At 36.0% G+C, this 21,693-nt stretch overlaps 1 protein-coding gene across 12 annotated transcripts in view; it reads left to right on the forward strand.

The window, feature by feature from the left end:
* ANKRD17 (ankyrin repeat domain 17) overlaps positions 1-21,693 on the forward strand; it is a 156,125-nt gene that overhangs the window by 54,748 nt on the left and 79,684 nt on the right. For 11 of the 12 annotated variants that reach the window (XM_036414190.2, XM_036414167.2, XM_045571820.1 and 8 more), the window contains 6 exons: positions 7,004-7,157; positions 12,103-12,259; positions 15,944-16,091; positions 16,319-16,466; positions 17,690-17,923; positions 20,731-20,825. In XM_036414190.2, coding sequence (XP_036270083.1) covers positions 7,004-7,157; positions 12,103-12,259; positions 15,944-16,091; positions 16,319-16,466; positions 17,690-17,923; positions 20,731-20,825 — 936 coding nt within the window. Of the gene's footprint in view, positions 1-7,003; positions 7,158-7,548; positions 7,570-12,102; positions 12,260-15,943; positions 16,092-16,318; positions 16,467-17,689; positions 17,924-20,730; positions 20,826-21,693 lie in introns of those variants that run through there. The other variant, XM_045571828.1, reaches the window with a different exon arrangement.

Below are 21,693 nucleotides of genomic sequence, written 5' to 3' on the forward strand. Positions count from 1 at the left end.
TAAAAATAAAAATAAAAAACTATATTGTTAAAAAGTGTTAACCATTATCTAAACCATCAGCAAGTCATAATCTTTTTGTTGGTGAAAGGTCTTGCTGCTGACTAATCATGGTGGTTGCTGAAGATTGGGATGGCTGTGGCAATTTCTTAAAATAAGATAGCAATTTAGTTTGACTTATCGATTGACTCTTCCTTTTTCAAAAGGATTTCTCTATAGCATGCAATGCTGTTTGATAACATTTTACCCACAGACTTTCAGAATTGGAGTCGATCCTCTCAAACCCTGCCGCTGCTCTGTCAACAAAGTTTATGTAATATTCTAAATCGTTTTATATCATCACCAGCAGATTTCATCTCAAGAATCTAGTTTCATTGCGCATCCATAAGAAGCATCTGTTAAAGTTTTATCATGAGGTTGCAAAAATTCAGTCACTTTTTACTCTTCACTTCTAATTCTAGTTCTATTGCTGATTCCATCATGTCTACAGTCATCGCTGAGGCTTAGAATCAGCTTCTTCCATACTGTTAATGTTGATATTTTGACAGTTCCTGTGAATCAGGAATGTCATTAATGGCATTTAGAGTGGTGAATCATTTACAGAGGTTTTCTATTTACTTTGCCCAGAATCATCAGAGGAATCAATATGGAAGGCAGCTATAGCCTTACAGAATGTTTATCCTATCTAATAAAGATGGAATATGCTAATTGACCCTCACACTGTCACAAAGATAGTGGCGCCCACAGCCAATAAGAGGGGATATGCTAATTGCCATGCCCTCAAAGATGGTGGCACCCAGTCCCCTCAGCCCCACCGGGGCTGCAGGCATAGCAAGGCTGGGCTTGCCTCTGCTGTGTGCCTGCCTCTGGAGTCCCATCAGCCCCCCAGCTGCCTAGAGCCAGCCTGAGGCACAGGCAAGCCTCAGTGGCAGCTGCCCAGGGCCACCCGAGGCTCAGGTAACCAGCACCAGCCAAGGCTTGCGCTGCCAGCGGTGGCAGCAGCAGAGGTATGATGGAGTGTCACCTTCCCCTGATGGCCAGGTCACCTCCTGCTCCTGAAGGCTTCCGGATTGTGAGGGGCCAGGCCGGGCTGAGGCAGCCCCCCTCCAGTGCATGAATTTTCATGCAATGGACCTCTAGTCTTAAATAAGGTTTGAAAGTTAGAATTACTCCTTGAGTTATGGGTTTCAGAATGGATGTTTTGTTAGCAGGCTTCAAAATAACATCAATCTAAAAAAAAATAAAAGAAGAAAACAACATGAGTCTTATTATACATCTCTATCAGTACTCTTGAATGACCCAGGTGCATTGTCAGTGAGTAGTAATATTTGAAAGGAGTCTTATTTTCTGAGCAGAGGTCTCACCAGTTGACTTAAAAGTTTGAGTCAACCATGTTGTAAACATGTGCTGTTAGTTACCCAGGCTTGCTGTGTTCCATTGATAGAACACAGGCAGAGTAGATTTTACCTAATTCTTAAGAATCCTAGTATTTTTAGAACAGTAAATGAGCATTGGCTTCTACTTAGGTAACCAGCTGCATTAACACCTAACAAGGGAGTCAGCTTGTCATTTGAAGCTTTGAAGTCAGGCATTGACGTTTCCTTTCTAGCTATGAACGTTTCAGATGTCATCTTCCAATATAAGGCTGTTTTATCTTCATTGAAAATCAGTTTAGTGTAACAACCTTCATTAGCTAAATATTCTAGATATCTTCCTCCAACTCTATTTCTTTTTTGTTGTTTTCTGCTGCAACTTTTACATCAGCACTCGATGTTCACCTTGTATTTTTATATTATGGAGACAACTTTCCTTCAACCTAATGGGCCATCCTGTGCTAGCTTCAAACTTTTCTTCTGTAGCTTCCTCACGTTTCTCAGTTTTCATAGAATTGAAGCGTGTCAGTCATTGCTGTGGATTAGGCTTGGGTTAAGGGAATGTTATGGCTGGTTTGTTCTATCTAGACCACTATAATTTTCTCCATGTTGGCAAAAAGGCTGTTTCACTTTCTTATTTGTGTGTTCACTGCAGTGAAGTTTTATTTCCTTGAAGAACTTTTCCTTTACATTCATAACTTGATTAACTGTTTGGTACAAAAGGCCTAGCTTTTGGCCTATATAGGCTTTTTTGACATGCCTTACTCACTAAGCTTAATCATTTCTAGCTTTTGATTTACAGTGAGAACTGTTTTTGACTCTTTTCAGTTGAACACTTAGAGGCCCTTGTAGGTTTATTAATTGGCCAAATCTCATTGAGTAGGGAGTTCTAGCGAGAGGGAGAGAGTGGGCGTTGTTGGTGGAGGAGTGACATTTTAAAAAAAGATATTTATTGATTTTTAGAAAGAGAGAAGTGAGAGGGGCAGAGAAAGAGAGAAAAACGGCGATATGAAAGCAAAACATTTGTTGGCTGCCTCCTGTACACTCCGGGATTGAGCCTGCAACCTGGGCATGAACCATGACCCCAAATCAAACTGGCAACCTTTCAGTGCATGGGATGATGCCCAAGCAACTGAATCACACCAGCTAGGGCACATGTGACATTTATTGAATAAGTTAGCCCATTTATATGCAGTTTGTGGTATACCACAACAATTACAATTGTAATATAAAAGGTTACTGATCACAGATCATCATAATAAATATAATAATACTGGAAAGGTTTGAAATACTGCAAGAATTACCAAACTGTGATATGGAGACACGTGAAGTGGTCAAATGATGTTGGAAAATGGTGCTGATGGACTTGCTTGACACAGGGTTGCCACAAATACTTTTACAAATGCAGTGCCTACAAGGTGCAGTTAAATGAAGGTCAGTAAAACAAGTAAGCCTGTATTTACTCCTTCAGTAACCTAATATCCTATCTTAATAAAATCATAATATGCAAATCGACTGAACAGTGGGATGATGGTGGAACAACTGGTCGCTATGATGTGCACTGACCACCAGGAGGCAGATACTCAATGCAAGAGCTGCCCCAAGATGGTCACTGCACTCACAAAGGGGGAGCTCCGCACAGCCAGAAGCCGGGCTCATGGCTGGTGAGCATCTCTCCCACCTCCACTGCAGGTGGGTGGTAAGGAACTAGGGTCCTGGACTGCAAGAGGGATGTCTGTCTGACTGCTGGTAGGCGGATATCTTCCCAGGGATCCTGGATTGTGAGAGGGCTCAGGCCAGGCTGAGGGATCCCCATTCCCCCCAGTGTACCAGTTGCATACTACGGGCCTCCAGTATACATTCTAAGCTTCTCAGCACGGTATTCAAAGGCATTCCTTTTTTTTTTTTTTTTTTTTCTTTTAATATATTTTATTGATTTTTTATTTATTTATTTATTTATTTATTTATTTTTTTTTTAACAAGAGAGGAAGGGAGAGGGATAGAGAGTCAGAAACATCAATGAGAGAGAAACATCCATCAGCCGCCTTCTGCACACTCCCTACTGGGTATGTGCCCGCAACCAAGGTACATGCCCTTGACCAGAATCAAACCTGGGATCCTTGAGTCTGCAGGCCGACACTCTATCCACTGAGCCAAACCAGTTAGGGCAGTGGTAGTCAACAGAGCCAAATATCAACAGTACAACAATTGAAATTTCTTTTAAGAGCCAGATTTTTTAAACTTCTTCTAATGCCACTTCTTCAAAATAGATTCACCCAGGCTATAGTATTTTGTGGAAGAGCCACACTCAAGGGGCCAAAGAGCCGCATGTGGCTCGCGAGCCACGGTTTGCTGACCATGGAATTAGGGCATAGCATTATTCTTTTACCATTCTCATTCAGGAGTTTTTTCTCTGTGTAATCACTGTATTAATATCTACTTAGTACTACTTTAAAATCTTGTTTGATATAGTTAGCTGTTTGCACTGAGAATTGACTTTCTAGCCTATATTTGTGGAGAAAATTGATAACTATTGCATTTCCATTCTCTTTTGGCCATCTTACTGTTCTCACATACTATGTAATTGGTGATGAATTCCGTATTTTCTGGCGTATAAGACGACCCCCTAATTTTACAGTTAAAACATAGGTTTAGGCCTATATTCGCTGTAAGACTACCCCCCCACTTCCGAGGCAACACCAGTTCTTTTTTTAATAGACCGCCTCTCTGACTCTGGCCAATCTGAGCAGGCTTTTTACTACAATAGAACACAGTGTAGCTTCGGGTACAGAACATGTACACGGTTGTTCTGCTGTTTGGTTGATTTGCATATTATCCTTTTATTATACTATATTCATTTCTATTTTTTTATCCTCATACCTTTCAAAAATCTACATATATAGAATTTATTAGTCGTTTAAGTGTACTGTTTTTTAAATTACCACATTTTTCACATAGTATGAATAGTGGACTTCAAAAGCAACTTGAGTTTATGGATTAAATTTTTAAGTCAATTAGAAACTATTTCTGTACTTAGTCTTCCTCATGAAGATTGACATGCATTCTTAGTAAATTTTTACCAAACCTAGTTAAGTTACAACCTGGCAATAGGGGACTTTGTGTCTGAAAGTCACTTTTGATTAAAACTTAATACCTTCTATAATTTAACTTTTAACTTTCTGACTTTTCCTACAGTAAATCCTTTGTTCTAGCATATAGAAATTGTATATTTGTCTACCAGTGCTACATTCTTGTCTTATACAAATTAGTTACTTCAGTAAAAAAAAACCAAAAAAAAAACCACCTTTCATATTATTCTTTCTGCATGCAGTATCTTCTTTGAGCAGTTTTAATATCTCTGACCTGAACTTTTAATTTGGCATTAACCATGCACTACTCTTTGAGAACTTTGGTTTTCTAAAACTTTAAAATATTGTTTTCGTGTTTATTTTTCCATGTTTATTTCCTTTACTTCGTCTTCTCCCATTGGATTCGAATATTGTTTAGCAGAAAATTTCATTGTGAAGCAACTTTTCTTTAGAAACTCATTTTCTTAATGCTCTTAAGAGAATTGGCTGGTTAAGTTAACATACTGTGAAATTCTTCAGATATTTACTGATATTATTTTCAGAGGGTTCTGTGTATTTGTATTTGAAATATTAGAAATCTGAAATGTTATTTAATGGTAAACCGCATTAGCTTAGGAAATTTAGAGGGAAACATTGTTTCCCTCTAAATTTAACCTTTAGTATTAAATGTGTTGATTAAATATAGCAGTTATGCCTGTTAACAAGACAGATGACTTTCAAAGATGGAACAATACAGAGTTTTTGATGTTATGAAGGTAAAGAATGTTTCTTAAGGTGTTTGTTTGTTTTTTTCCTTATTTCTGATATCTCCATACTAGGCAAGAATGTAATTGTGTTCTAGGTTAGTAACTTTTAAAAATCTGTTTTAGTTATTACAGTGTTAGGAGTACCTTAGATTTTTGAAATAAGGTTCCCTGATCATGTTAAGTAGTGATGTTTTGTCAGAAAATAGGAAAGTTTATTGTAGTACCTATTTGTATGTAGCACTATGACAAAGGATGTCAAAACAAACTTTCTCCTGAGCGTTAGAAGTTTGTTATTTTATAATTCTTTAAATTGCCGTACTATCATTATGTTCTTCACTGCCATGTACTCACAGTTTTAAAAAAGCCATTTTACCTTAGGAATAATCTTGAGCTCTAGCCTGTTGCTCTGTGGTTAGAGCATTGGCCCACAGACTTGAAAGGTCATGGGTTCATTTCTAGTCAAGGGCACATACCTTGGTTGCTGTCTCAATCCCAATCCCCTGGTCAGTGGGTATGGGAGGCAACCAATTGATGTGTCTTTCTCACATCTGTTTCTTTCTCTCTCCCCCTCCCTTCCATTCTCTCTAAAAAGTAATGAGAAAATTATCCTCAGATGAGGATTAAAAGCAACAACAATAAAACCTTGAAGCAATAAATATTTATTTTATGAAATCACTTTTGAATACATCCTTTTAACCCTTTGCACTCCACTGTCCCCTCTCAGGGGACATCGGAATTCTAGCATATCACTCGGATGTCCCCTTTCAGGGGGGAGATTGCAGTTAATTAGTGATTACGGGGAATTGAGTTAATTCAGCGCACGATTCCACCGCAAAGTAGCGTCGAGTAGCTGGTAGCCAATGTCCAGAATGGTTCGGAGTGCAAAGGGTTAATAGTGTGTATGACAAAATGGGTATTACACATAAAGTATTTCTGTGTATTTTAGATGTCAGGTAATGATACCTTTTTTCCCTCATGAAATGTCTTTTTTACTAGAAAAATATAACTGACAGACACATTACACTGATCAAATTTAGATATTGGGCAAAAGTTCTTGGAAGTAATAAAAGTGAGCCTGTCACTTTAAGGAAAATGATTAGTGGTTATTTTTTTGCCAATGATAAAAGTAAGTTTTCAAGTACAAATTAGAATTTTGGAAGTTTATTTGCTTGGGCTTAAAAGCTTTCCAGAACTTAAAAACTTTTCTGGCCAAAACCGGTTTTGCTCAGTGGATAGAGCGTCGGTCTGTGTACTGAAAGGTCGCGGGTTTGATTCCCGTCAAGGGCATGTACGTTGGTTGCGGGCACATTCCTGGTGGGGGGTGTGCAGGAGGCGGCTGGTCGGTGTTGCTCTCTCATGGACGTTTCTGGCTCTCTATCTCTCTCCCTTCCTCTCTGTAAAAAATCAATAAAATATATATATTTTTAAAAATCTAAGAACAGCTGATATAGATCCTCTGCCTAAGTCAAAGGTTTCACAGTTTAACCTTACATCCTTCTCCTACCTGACCCTCATCCCACAAATTAAATAGAAAAGAATACTACGATTTCTGTAAAAAATTTAGATTGCATGGTAATAATATATTTCAAAATTCTTTTACAATTGTAATTTTCTCCTTTCGTTATACAGTGGGCTTATATAACCCCATTGAATTTATTTAGGGTTGCACTGAATTTACTATCGTTGATATTTACGTTAAAAATATTTTCTCTCCCTTTTTTCTACTGTTTATTTCTCTTTTCACTTTCCCTTTCTCCTTTCATTCCTCCCTTCATTTCTGTTTGTATTTGTTTTCTAGGTGGAGTCTTTCATTTTGGATCAGGATGACTTGGAAAATCCAATGCTGGAAACAGCTTCCAAATTGCTTTTGTCAGGTACTGCTGATGGTGCAGACCTCAGGACAGTAGATCCAGAGACACAAGCTAGACTGGAAGCTCTACTAGAAGCTGCAGGTAAGTCCGCAAAGTCCGCATATGTAATAAGTTTACCTAATTAAAGTTACAATAAGTCAAAAAAAAATTCTGTCATTATCAATGCATGACCTTGGATATTTAGTATAATACTGTTCATAAAGGTTAACGTATTACTTTTTAGAGAATTACATGGAACATTTCATTAAAGAATAGTTTTATTACCAGAGTAAAATATAACGTTGTTGTCAACCTTTTTATAAAAAGGGACTTCTTATACAGTCGATTTTCATTAGTCCTGAATTCCATATTTGTGAATTTGCCTACTTGATAAAATGTATTTGTACCCCGAAATTAGTACTCACAGCACTTTCTCAGTCTTTCATAGAAATGCACAGAATGGTGAAAATTTTGAGTCGTCCTACACACATGTTCCCCGCTGAGGTGGAATAAGGTGATGTTCTGCCTTCTTGTTTCAGCTTTCATACTGTAAACAAGTGTCCTTTTCACAGTCAACTTAGTGCCATGTTTTTCAAATTTGTGTACTTTTTGTTGCTAATTTCACTGTTTAAAATAGCCCCAAAGTATAATGCTGAAATGCTGCCTAGTGTTTCTAAGTGTGAGAAGGCTGTGATGTGCCTTAAGAAAAATACATGTTAGATAAGCTTCTTTCATGCATGAGTTATTAGTCATGAGTTTAATGTTAAAAGAATCAACTAAATATTAAATAAGGTAGTCTTTAAACAAAATCACACATACAACAAAAAATATATTGATTCGTTAATGCAAATGTTGTGATCAGAGGCTTGAAGGAACCTAATCCTGTTTTCCTGAAAAAGCTGTAGTTCAGTATTCATAAATTCAGGGTTCCCAGCAACTCTATAGAACACAAATACCATGAATAACGAGAATCGACTGTATATAATTCCCCCCACTTCTTTTTTTTTTTGTCAGAGACTGTCTCTTAGAACCCTGTAAAGTGAATTATTATTTTTGTAAAGTGGATCATCATTATATTGTTCCTATAGGAGATTACATGACATAATAAAAGATTTAGCTGTGTGTGTGTGTGTGTGTGTGTGTGTGTGTGTGTGTGTTAATGATAAGGGAGCAGTAACTCTTGATTATCTAAATAAAGTACTGTGTTCATCGGTTGAGAACCTCGCTGTGCTATATATTGTACATGCAATGCATGTAAATTGTATCCTGGGTAAAATTCTAGAATGCATACCCTGGTATTAAAAGTTTCTTAGCCAGATACAGATAAAAACATAGTAGGGGTGCATGGAAGGCCCTGTCCTTGAGTATAGACAACTCTTTGTTACAGTATAGTAGAGATATAATTTAGCATTTGCCAGAAATTGATGTTGCTGTAGAAGTCTGTGTGAGGGAAATGGGGATTGTAAAATAATTTGAAAACATGTCATAAGAGGAACAGGGATTGTTTCTCCTGAAGATGAGAAAACTCAGGTCGAATACAAAAGGGATGTTTGTTTTCTGGGCTCCAAGAGGCTAAATCAGGTACAAAGATGTTGCTACATGAAAGTTGATTATAGCCAAAAGGAGTTACTTTTGGAGGTAGAGTACCATTTTATTTTACTTATAGAAGGTAACAAGCTAGCCTGCCCCCTCCCTCTCTTTCTTTCTTTCTTTCTTTCTCTCACTTATCCTTTTCCTTCCTCATATATGTCCTTCCCTTTTAAATGAAAAATTTCATATACAAAGCCAGAAAGAATAGCATAGTAAATCGTTGACATATCCATCATCCAGCTTCAACAGCCATCAATGTATGGAAACAATTTAAAATATATTTTTATTGATTTCAGAGAATAAGAGACAGATAGAAACATCAATGATGAGGGGAAATCATTGATTGGCTGCCTCAGGCACACCCCTACTAGTGATCAGGACCATAACCTGGACATGTTCCCTGACCAGGAATCAAACCATGACCTCCTGGTTCATAGGTTGACACTCACCTACTTGGTTTCATCTTTACATATTACCACCTTGCTGACTACCCACCCCACATGTTAATTTAAAGCAAATCTAAGCATCATATTATTTCATATGTAAATAATTCAGTATGTATTTCTAAATTAAGAACTTTAAAAAAAGAGAAATAAGCCCGGCTGGCATGGATCAGTGGTTGAGTGTCGACCTATGAACCAGGAGATCATGTTTCAATTCCCTGTCAGGGCCCATGTCCAGGTTGTGGGCTCGATCCCCAGTGTGGGGCATGATTTGCTCTCATCATTGATGTTTCTGTCTCTCCCTTCTTCTCTGAAATCAATAAAAATATCTTAGAGAGAAATAAAACCATAATACCATTGCATATCTAAGGAAAAAAGTAATAGTAATTTCTTAATATTGCCAGATATCCTGTCAGTGTTCAGAAATTAATTTTTATGTTAATGAATTTGTTTGTGTGCCTTAGTCTTAACAGTTCCTTTTTTTTATTTTTTTTGTTTGTTTGTTTTTAATCCTCACTTGAGGATATTTTTTCTATCGACTTTTTTTTTTTTTAGAGAGAGAATGGAAAGTATGAGAGGAGGAGAAGAGAAACAGAAACATCGATATAAGAGAGGCATATTGATTGGCTGCCTCCTACACACTGCCTGACCAGGGCTGGCGATTGAATCCCCTTGACCAGAAATTAAACCTGCTGTTCATGGATCAACACTCATACCATTGAGTAACACCATCTAGGGGTTTTTATCCTACTTTTTTATTTTTTGATTTCAGAGAGGAAGGGAGAGGGGGAGAGAGAGAGCTAGAAACATCATTGATGGAAGAGAATCATTGATCAGCTGCCTCCTGCACGTCCCCCACTGTGGATTGAGCTGCACCCTAGGCATATGCCCTTGCCAAGAATTGAACTGTGACCTCCTGGTTCATAGATCGATGCTCAACCACTTAATCATGCAGGCTGGGCTCCTACTTATTTTTAAAGAAATAAGTCATTTGTCTCATTCTATGGATTTTCCCAGTTGTACTTCTGTGTGTGGTCATTTCCTGAATCAGAATTCAGATCCCGGTATTTGACCAGATTTCTGCTCATTTGGCAAGATAAGTCATTCCTGGTGTTTATATTTCCTTATATATCACATAGGTACTTTGGTTGTTTCTCTTTTAATGATGTTGAGATTTATTACAGTTTAGGCATCTTGAGAAAAGATGCTTGAGAAAAGTTTTTGAGACCTTGTCCAAAATGCCTTTGACACTATCTTCATAATTGATAGTTTGACTAGGCATAGGCGGCTAGTTTAAAAATCACTTTTTAAAAAACTTTTGAAGTTCTTGCTCCATTGTCTCCTAATCTTTGCTATTGCAGTTCAGAAGTTTGATGCCAAACTTATTTAGGATATTTTTCTAACTCTATTTTTCCTTACTCTTCCTTCTCCAAAGCAGTACAGGTTTTGGCATTTTAAGGTTTTGAACTTATTTTGAAAATTGTTTTTGCTATCTTTCACATTTAAGATTTCAAATGCCGGATGAATCCTGTGTTTTGTTTATGATTAGTAGCAATGCCATTGAAAGATAAATTTAAAGGTGTACATTAATATATTGTCAACTGGTGGGTTTTGCTATATATAGTTTATTATATATTATCATATATGTTTTATATGTAATATAACTGATTTTCTATTGGAGCATAACAATTTACAATAAACATAGCAATGTGACACAATGCCCATTTACTATCTTTTAGTTTCTGTAGATGAGCCATCAGGGCACACAGTGGGGCTAGATTGCCTTGTTCATTGTCTCATGGACTGAAATTAAGATGTCACCTGAGTTGACTGGGCAGTAGGAAAAGTCTGCTTCCAAGTTTATTGTTGTTGGTAACAGAATTCAGTTCTTTGGAGTTGTAGGACTTAGGTTCCAATTTCCTTATGGACTATTAGCTGGGGCTGCTCTCACTTCCTTGAGGTTGCCCACATTTTTTTTTTTCCTCTTGCATCCTCTATCTTTGACTTCTCTTGCTTTGCCCCTCTGACTTAACTTCCTTTTCTCCATTCTAATCAGCCAATCTCTTTATGGGTCATGGGATGAGGTCAGGCCTACCAAGATAATCCCTGTCTTCAGTTCTTCTGTGCCATATAACATAATCCTAACCCTAAAACCCTTCTGTGATGAGTAACCTGCACAAATAATGTTTGTTATTTCTGGATGTTTGTCTTTTGTTATTCTGAATTTTGAAAATATGGTACATTTAGATAGGATTTTGAGTATAATAAGTTGCAGTCCTAATTTGAAATAAATAAGTATTTAGATATAGGTATTTAGATATAGGTTATTATAGCCTATAATGTTTTATTAGTCCATTTTTGGTCACAAGTGATAGTAGCCCAACTAAACATCTGTAATAATAAAAGCATAATGTGCTAATTAGACCGGACAGCTGAACACCTTCCAGATATCCTTCTGGATGAAGCCAGAGTTGCGAGGGCCAAGCCTCTTGCAAGAATTTCATGCATTGGGCCTCTAATTCTTAAATAAAAATGTTTATTTACCAAAAGTAAAGGCTTGGTGCTGGCTTCTGGCACCATTAGTGTCAATGAGTCAAAATAACTTTATCAGAACTCTGTCTCCTTTCTTCTCTGTTATTTTCTTCTCTTTGTTGACTTATTTTTGGGGTAGTCTTCACTTGTGGTGCGAAAAGTGACCAAATAATTCAAGGTCCTCGTCTTAGCAATTTAACATCCTTTGAACATAGGTTGTTTAATTGTCTCAGTATAGCCAAACACCCATTTCTAGTACAGGAGAATCATGGAATTAAGCAGTTATAGGTCACTTGGAAGGAATAGAAAGATTATCAGAGAATTGGAGAAGAGTGTTTTTCTAAAAGATTCAGGGCTGACAACATATACTTACAATGTACCATTTGTATCTTATTTGATAACATATATTGAGTTAAATAACTTGAATTTTGCTTTATTTTTCCTTTTGGGTGCATTCATTTTGGTGTGACAATAATATATAGGAATAGGCAAATTATCTACGGCTGATGGTAAAGCCTTTGCAGATCCTGAAGTGCTTCGGAGGTTGACATCATCTGTTAGTTGTGCGTTGGATGAAGCTGCTGCTGCACTTACCCGTATGAGAGCTGAAAGCACAGCAAATGCAGTGCAGTCGGACAAGTAAGTACATTTTCATTGTAATCAATATAAAAACATTTTCTTAAAAATAATAAAGTAATTAACATTTATTTTGTTCCTGGAACTATACCAGACATTTTACATGTGTAACTTTGTTTATACTAACAAAAAGTCTTAATCGTGGGTTTTGTTTTTATACCCATTTTACCCACGAAAAGCTTAAGGGAAGTGAATAGCTTAAGTTTAAATAGGTGACAAGTGACAGAGCTGGGACACCAGTGTCTGCCTGTCTGCAAAGCTAACTTCTTAGCTGATACATTATAAAAGATATTTTGCTGATTTAGGTTTTCATTTCTTTTAATGTTTTGGTGACAAAGTAGTAAATGCTTTCTAATTAGTCATGCCATTTTCCAGTTCATGTACATAGTTATCTTGTAAAGGGCATGGTTTTTATTTGTTTGTTTTAAAAATGTACAAAAAATGTCATAAATCTAGTTCCAGTACTTGAATGTAACATTTACATTCAAGCACATTGTAGCATGTACATTTATTTTTGTATTATATGTCCTACAATTCCTTGTATATAATATAGTAAAGGCTCATTCACTAAATTGGTTGTGACTTAGCTTTTTAAGTTTTTCTGATGGTGCTATGCAATAAAACTCACACTGTCTCATATATGAAAATAATTATGTATATAGTAGTGTGAAAAATTGATATAAACTCCAAAGAAATGGCTGGGGAGAAATCATTAATACATATTCCTTATTTCCTCAGAACCTTTTTTTTCCTTTCTTTAAAATGAAGCTATTTTGTTTATTTTAGCAGTTGCCTTTAAACAATTGAGAAAATGGGAATATTCTCTTTTGTATATATTGATATTTAGAGAATGAAAAATAGCATTTAAGAATTGGCTTTTGTATAATAGTTTAGTTTTTGTTTTTTAATATATTTTTATTGATTTCAGAGAGGAAAGAAGAGGGAGAGAGAGGTATAAACATCAGTGATGAGGGAGAATCATTGATTGGCTGCTTCACGCATGCCCCCTAACCTGAGATGGAGCCTGCAACCAAGGCATGTGCTCTGACCAGGAATCAAACTTCTGATCTCTTGGTTCAATAGGTCAGCGCTCAACCACTGAGCCATGCTGACTGGGCTGTATAATAGTTGTTTTAGGCATCTACTTTAAAGAATGTGAAAGAAGTTATATAGTATTACCAAGAGTATGAATTTGCTATTTCTCTTTGCTCAGTATTGCCTTTATTTATGTAATTTTTGTGTTCTTAGTAATTTACTTTACCATTCTTCTCATATATTCTTCTTTAGGTATCCTCAGATTCTGTTCCTTAGTTAACAGTTCAGTTTTTCTGGCCTACAATATTATTGATCTCCAGATATTTTATTTTTATTTATATATATATATTTTATTGATTTTTAGAGGGAGAGGAAGGGAAAGGCAGAGATAGAAACATTGATTAGCTGCCTCCTGCATGCCACTTACTGGAGATTGAGTCTGCAACCTGGCCATGTGCCCTGACCTGGAATAGAACCGGTGACCTCTTGATTCATGGGTCAATGCTCAACTACTGAGCCACTCCTGCCGGGCAATCTCTAGATATATTTTGATGTGGTGCCTGCTCAAACTAGCAAGAGAGAAAATGAGAAAATTATAAAACACCTTGAAGAGAAAATTAAAATACCTTAATGTTAATTCAAACTGGAAATAAAATAGAAAAAAATGTATAGATTTTTGGGGCATTGAAAATACTAGAAGTAATTAACAAAGCAGTTGAACATGTTTGTGACAGTCATATTTATTCAGCAAGGCATGAGAAATACAGTGGAATACAGTGAGTGCTCTATTACAGATTTTATATTAGGTAAGTGCAGTATCATGCCATATTTAGCAAACCCTTTGCCATGAGTTCTTAAATTCAGCTGTTACTAGAGTAATTCCTATAAGGTTGTTTTAAAGCTAGCATACATGTGGAAGTTGAATGAAAGTCTAAGTGGGAAGATAGAGGGTGGTGTGTGCCTGATGGGAGAGAATAAGAGACCACTTGAAAGAGAGAAAGGTAGGGTATGTTCTTATACAGAGAGTGTCTTGTGGGAATGATAAATTTAGAAAGAATAGAGAACACTGACAGTTTAGAAACAGTCAGTATCCTATAGAATGGAAGATAAGATAAGCTTACTAACTGCTGTTCAAGACTGACTTTGGTAAGGAAACAGTACAATTAACAAGTAGGTAAAATACTTAGTATGGCACACAATGAATGGTAAGAATTATGGGTCGGATAATTGAGTGGAAGTGCTAGGGCAGTGTTTGGCGTTGGAGGTCACATTGCATTTTTAATGGTCAGAGATCCTCACTTAAAAGGTGGCCTTTTAGTAAAAATCTGAAATAGTCAAGGGAGTAGATGAGCATGTCTGAGAGAGGTTCTCTTGGTAAAAGGAGCTTAATCAGCATTTTTTATAACAAGCAGAAAAGTCATTGTGGCTAAAGTAGAAAGAGCAAGAGTGAGTATAGTAAGTGATAAAACAAGAAGATAAAAAGGAAGAGTGTGAGATGTTATGGCTGGACAGATGTTGTATAAATTCTGGCCTTTATTGTGAGATTAGAGGCTATAACAAGCAGGAATGACATGATCTACTTTTCTTTAAACAAGATCTCTGGCTTTCTCATTCAAAAGAACCTAAAGGAGCTCAGGGCACATACCTGGGTTGCAGGTAGGGTTGGGGCACGTACAGTTACAGAAGGCAACTGATAGATTGATCTTTCTTTCTCTTGCATCAATGTTTCTCTCATTAAGTCTGCCTTCAGGTGACGATTTTTGAAAAAAGCAAATTCCAGTTCCTAAACAAAATGAAGTGTACTTATAAATTGTATTTTATTCATGTGATATTTTATAAAGTTATAAAATTTTGGTTTCTTTTTTTTTTAAAATATATTTTATTGTTTTTTTTACAGAAAGGAAGGGAGAGAGATAGAGAGCCAGAAATGTCGATGAGAGAGAAACATTGACCAGCTGCCTCCTGCACACCCCCCACCGGGGATGTGCCTGCAACCAGTGTACATGCCCTTGATTTAAGAATCAAACCTGGGACCTTTCAGTCCGCAGACCAACGCTCTACCACTGAGCCAAACCGGCTTCGGCAAAATTTTGGTTTCTTTATACTTACAGTAAATTGGACTTGATCTATAATAATAAAAGTGAAATATGCTAATTAGACCCGACAGCCGAACAATCTTCTGGATGAAGCCGCCGAGGCGTAGGCTGAGACAGAGGCGGTTAGGGGTGATCAGGCAGGCAGGCAAGCACTTAGGAGACAGCGGTCCCAGGTTGCAACAGGGATGTTCTGACTGCCAGTTTATCGGGCCTAAACTGGTAGTTGGACATCTCCTGAGGGGTCCTGGATTGCAAGAAAATGCAGGCCTGGTTGAGGGAACACCCTTCCCCTCCACCCCACCTCACCCCCCACCCCCCATGCATGAATTTCATGCACTAGGGCTCTAGTTTTTATATAACAGATAATATTTATAATGTTAAAAATTGAATTCAGTGACTTTTATATTGAGATTAAAAAACTCAATGAACTGAATTATTTTCAAGTTTTTTCCTATAGATCCTATTGAAATAATTATTCTTGCTTAACACTATGTACTAAGACTGTTCGGTGTTTTATAACATCATACCATGAATTGCAATATTCTTTCCCTAATAGCCGCAGCTTGGCAGAAGCCTGTTCAGAAGGAGATGTGAATGCTGTGCGAAAGTTACTCATTGAAGGGCGGAGTGTAAATGAACACACTGAGGAAGGGGAGAGCCTCCTTTGTTTGGCTTGTTCTGCTGGATACTATGAGCTTGCACAGGTTTGTATTATCAAAATAAAGCTCATGAGTTTTTAAATTTTGTTTTGTTTTTAATCTGGCCTGCTTAGTAGGGAAATAATAAAGGCACACAATATGATTGTTTCAACCAATAGTTTTCTTAGCTACATTTTGTGTTTATTGGCTCTTCTATTTAAGTACGATTGTACAGGTGAAACATGTTCAGATTTTTTAATGAAATTATTTTCTAAACTTTCTTTTCCCATAAGGTTTTGTTGGCGATGCATGCAAATGTGGAAGATAGGGGAATCAAAGGTGACATTACGCCTTTAATGGCTGCTGCTAATGGAGGACATGTCAAAATTGTGAAGTTGTTGCTAGCTCATAAAGCCGACGTCAATGCACAGTCTTCAACAGGTTATGTGTATTTTTTAGTTTTGTTAAATTTCAATACCCTTTGGTAATATTACTTAACATGAACGTCATCATTAGTGATACTTTTGCAATTCTCTTATAAACACTGCATGTTTGCATAAGTCTGTGCACTTGAGGTAAAGTATATATACTATGTTTTGAATATATACAAAATGGCTTTTGTATATAAGGGCAGTTACTTGGCCTTTTAAGGTTCTTTAAAATTAAACACTGGCCCAGTTAGAAGGGGCTCTCTCTTAGAAAAGGAGAGGTGTGAGCTCTGACTTGCAAACCCAGGTTTCCTATTTTGCGGGAAGAAGGTAAGAGAAGATATGGAGGTACCGAATAAAAGGCAGGTCTTTTCCATTGCCTACTCTTACTAAATTGTGGTCTATAGAAAAAGAGAGTATATGAAAACATTGTGCCCCAGAAGGGGCAAAATTTTAGTCTAAATTTTTTTCTTTTTAAATTTGGACATAAATGAAATTGTATAAAAGTTCTGAAATCATATCAAAATATATTTCATGCATTTTTTTCCATGTAAGATTTTCAAAACTTAAATACTAAATAATTTTTAAGATATGCAGATTCTGGTTTGAAGGGATTTTAGAAATTCTTATTTTACCCAGAAAGTTGTTTGTTTTTTGTTTTTTCTTTTTTTTCTATCCCTCCTCCTCCCATAATATGGGAGAAAGAATGTTTTTTAAATTACTTGAACTTTCATCAATTAACTGATGAAATTGTAGAGAAAAGAAATATGTATGATTAAAAGAATGGTATGAGGTGTGTCTATAGATAATGAATAATTACAATCCCAGAAAATAAAGCTTGTGAAACATTTCTCTGATTAAAGTTAGGATGGACATAACCTATTTCTTATCTGAAAAGTTAGTTTCAGAATTGCTCAGTTTTTTTATAACTCTACAATCATGGTAGAGTGTATCTGATTTTCCACATGTATTTGACCCTGAATTTAAATCCAAAGAGTAGAAAGTTGATTTCAGTAAGATAAAATGCAGTAAGGAACAGAGTTATATACAAGTATATTATCTAAATTTACACTGAGTGGCCAGATTATTATGCATTCAGAGATCATAATAATCTGGTTACTCAGTGTATAAAAACTATAGTCTCCCATTTCAGGTTTTTTTTTTTTCTTATGCTTAATTAGATTCTGTTTTTAGTATTTTATGTTAATGTCTTTTTGTTTTTCTTCACTAAAATAGGCAACACAGCACTTACATATGCTTGTGCTGGAGGCTATGTAGATGTTGTAAAGGTGCTCTTGGAATCCGGTGCTAGTATTGAGGACCACAATGAAAATGGTCACACTCCTCTTATGGAAGCTGGAAGTGCTGGACATGTGGAAGTAGCCAGATTGCTGCTAGAAAATGGGGCTGGCATTAATACGCATTCCAATGAATTTAAAGAGAGTGCCCTTACATTAGCTTGTTATAAAGGTACAGTATATTTAAAAAAAAATTTTTTTAAAGTTTCAAATGTAAAAGTTTTTTTAAATTAAAAAGTAAAATTAAAACGTAATGGAGTATAGCATGTAAGTCTTTTGAAGTAAAAGTCTAATAAGTAAACTTTTAAAAAAAATATATAGACTTAGCATTATCAATAAAGAATGACTATTCCAGTTATTTTATCAGAAAGTTATTTAACTTTAATATGCACTTTTAAATAGTGTTGCATGTTAGAATATTTTCCCTGGTTCAAACAAAAGAATTCTACTGAAACCAGAAACATTCAGTCTGTGAGTTTAAAAGAAAACATAATAAAAGCCAGAATGACCTAACAACAAGGTACTTAAGGTATTTCTTTTGATACCAAGAAGAAAAGAGAAAAATTGAAGAAAAGGAGGAGATATGAGAAGATGAATGAAAAGTGGTATGAAGGGAATTTGAATTAAAAAGAACAATTTTAGTGGGGCAGGTAGGGATCACAGAAGGAAAAAAAAAAATTTAAGAGTATCATTTAGTAAAGTCAGAAGTAGGAGCTGGTTGAGATTGAGAATGGTTCGCCATATATAGCTGTTATAAAGGAGATACATAATATTTTAAGTGATGTAAACCAATTGAAAAATATTGATATTACAGAAAAATACTCTTGGGATAGCAACACAATTGTTTGAAAAAATGCTTTAGTCTTCAGCTAGCATATGCTCTAGATTCTGCATTCTAAAAAGATAGCCCACGGAATCAGATGTTTTTTCATACTTCACCTTTATGTCAGATAAATGCCTATAAATTAAGGAACTTTAAAAAAGCAAATTACCTGAAATTGGAGTCTGCATAGCCATTCAATTCATTGCTCCATATAGCTATGCCATGTTTATTTCATAAAATAAGTGATGAATTATTGACTGAGGCATCAAGAAAAAGCTCTTGCAAGGTGAAAAAGTTTTAAGGAGCTGCTTCCAGTGGCTGAATCTTCACTTACCCAAGCATTCGAGTGAACACCTCCTTAAATTTTGTACTTGGGACTTTGTTGCCTCACCCTACTCCTGGCCCTGGTGTTTTGTTTTTCTATTTCAGAGTGCCCAAGATTGTATGAATTCTTCTGGAAAAATTTTCTTTGAAATATGGTTAAGATAATGCTTAATAATGCTACATAAATGACTAAAATAGAAATTAAATATGAAAATATGGTCTATCTAAAGTGTTTTTGATTATCTGATGGTAACAAATTTTCAGATATAGGGTAATTAGGAAGCACATTAGTTCTGTTAGGTATTAGGCAGAGGCCATTCTTCTGGGAGAAGAAAATTTAAGCAGGCTGGTTGGGTGGCTCGCTGCCTTTTTCCCAAATACTTTTTGAACCTGGTTGCGTTGTACAACTAAGTCCCAGCTAGCCAGAACATTGAAATCGGCTGTATATAACCACTCTTTCCTCTCTCCTTTGCTTGTAGCCCCACCCTGCTTTCCAAAAGGGGCACCTGTAGTTGAGGCTTACAGGCTTTAAATAGAAGCTGGATGTAGAGGGTTCATGATCCAAGAACCCTTTTTCTTTCCTCTATTTCTGGTGAGGTCTCTTAGGCCACAGATTGACAATGAGGAGATGGAGATGGGATAGAACTCAGGCTGAGGCTGAATATTGATGTGTATATTTGGGAAGGGAGAATGACAGAGAAAAGATAGTAAAAACAAGATGTGGCAGATACTGCACTTACCAAAGTCAGTTTTGTTTAAATTGTTTATCTGTGGTTCTATCATCCACTGCTCTCTAGTTCGAGTTGATTGAAAATTGACTGAAGCTCATTCCAAATAATTTTAGTGGGAAATTATTAATTTTTCTATTTATTATACCTGAAGTCGTTTCTAAAATTTGTCTTTATAACTACTTATATGTTGTCTTTATCTGAACTGAAGCATATGGTTTATTTGAGACTACATAAATATGTGCACGTGTGTGGGAACAGTATATTAAATCTAAATAAATGAAGAGCACTCACTGGCCAGTTTGCCTTAGTGGATAGAGCTTTGGCCTGGGGACTGAAGGGTCCCAGGTTCTATTACTGTCAAGGACACACAACTCAGTTGCAGGCTTGATCCACCCAGGATGGGTGCAGGAGGCAACCGGTCGATGTGTCTCTCATATAGATGTTTCTCTCTCTGCCTTCTACTCTCTCTAACCCTCCCTTCTCTCTCTCAAAAAAAAAAAAAGAGGAAAAATATCCTAGGGTGAGGATTAACAAAAATAATGAATGAATGAATAAATATTCAATAATGTATGCACTTCTCAATGTATATGCAGGTTGTTCCTATAAAGTTTTAGTTATTTAAGTTTAAAACACATTTCCTCATAAAAATAACTTAAAGGATTATAATCACCCTAGGCTGCTGGTTCATGATAGTTAATTTATTCCACACCATAAATAAAATAACTATAGCTGGGAATGGGGGGATGAGGACAATAATGTGATACCATAATCAATAAAGAAATTTTTTTTAAAAAATTAAAAAAATAAAATAAAATAACTATAGCATGCTCTTAAAGGGGTGTTGGATTTTAATGGCATCTTTGACCATTTGCTTCAAGGATGCTAGTAGCAATAGTTGTAGGGCAATGGGGGAAGGAGTAGAACACCAAAGATCATTGGTATAAGTTGTATTCAGCTGTTGAGGATAATTTGTAGCTAACTTGAGTATTATTCGTAAAAATGTATTGCTACAATTTAAATAAAACTTATTAAAATATTATAATTTGTCATACATTTTTTGGAATAAGATTTTTAAGTTATCTTAATACACTTTTGGTCTAGGACACCTAGAGATGGTGCGATTTCTTTTGGAAGCAGGCGCAGATCAAGAGCATAAAACAGATGAAATGCACACTGCTCTAATGGAGGCTTGCATGGTAAGATTGGTGAAATACATGAAATGTATTTATATATATGTTATATAAATAATATATACTGTACATTGAGTGTCTTTTCCTTGGGCTCAAAAATTCTGTTTATTATAGACTTATTATATTATGGAACAGAACCTCAGCTGCCTTGAATTATCAGTAGTTTTCAGAGCCAGGTATACAACATTGACTTCTATTAAAAGTGCTTTCTGAAGCTTCACAGCATTACCTTAATTTTCTTAGGCTCACATAACCATACTGGTTTTATGTGCTTGGCACAAAAAGTGACTTTTTTTTTTTTTGTAGTTACTGCATTTATTTATTTATCTTTTAAATCTTTATTGATGAAAGTTTTATATATGTCCCTCCGCGCCCCCACATTGATCCCTTCTAGCCCACCCTCGCCCTAAGCCTTCACCACACTATTGTCTGTGTCCATGGTTATGCATATATGCATACAAGTTAAAAGTGACTTTTAAGAAGGTTGATCAAAGATATTAAAGAGGAGAATATAATTCAGAGTATACACATATTACTAAGCATAACATGTTCATGAAACCAGTAATTTTATTTATGAGAAATTTGAAATTAGACTAATATTTGTGTTACATTTTCCCCTCTCTGTTATGGTTTTTCTGGGACCTGAGTTCCTTTTGTAAGAACTGTTTTAGTGGGGATGGGTAATAATAGTACTCTTAAACTTCTATATCTTAGTCTATGATTTGTGGCACAGAAATAGATCAAAGTGACATATTGATGAGAAAAAAATGCCCAAGATAGATAAAGGCTTCAAATTAATTTGAAGTTTCTGTTCTCAACTCCCTTCAGAGAATGATTATTAAAAGGTTGTTAACTTTTAATTACTAATTTAAAA

Source organism: Pipistrellus kuhlii, unplaced genomic scaffold (genome assembly GCF_014108245.1).
Source record: "Pipistrellus kuhlii isolate mPipKuh1 unplaced genomic scaffold, mPipKuh1.p scaffold_m20_p_1, whole genome shotgun sequence".
NCBI classification, from domain to species: Eukaryota; Metazoa; Chordata; class Mammalia; order Chiroptera; family Vespertilionidae; genus Pipistrellus; species Pipistrellus kuhlii.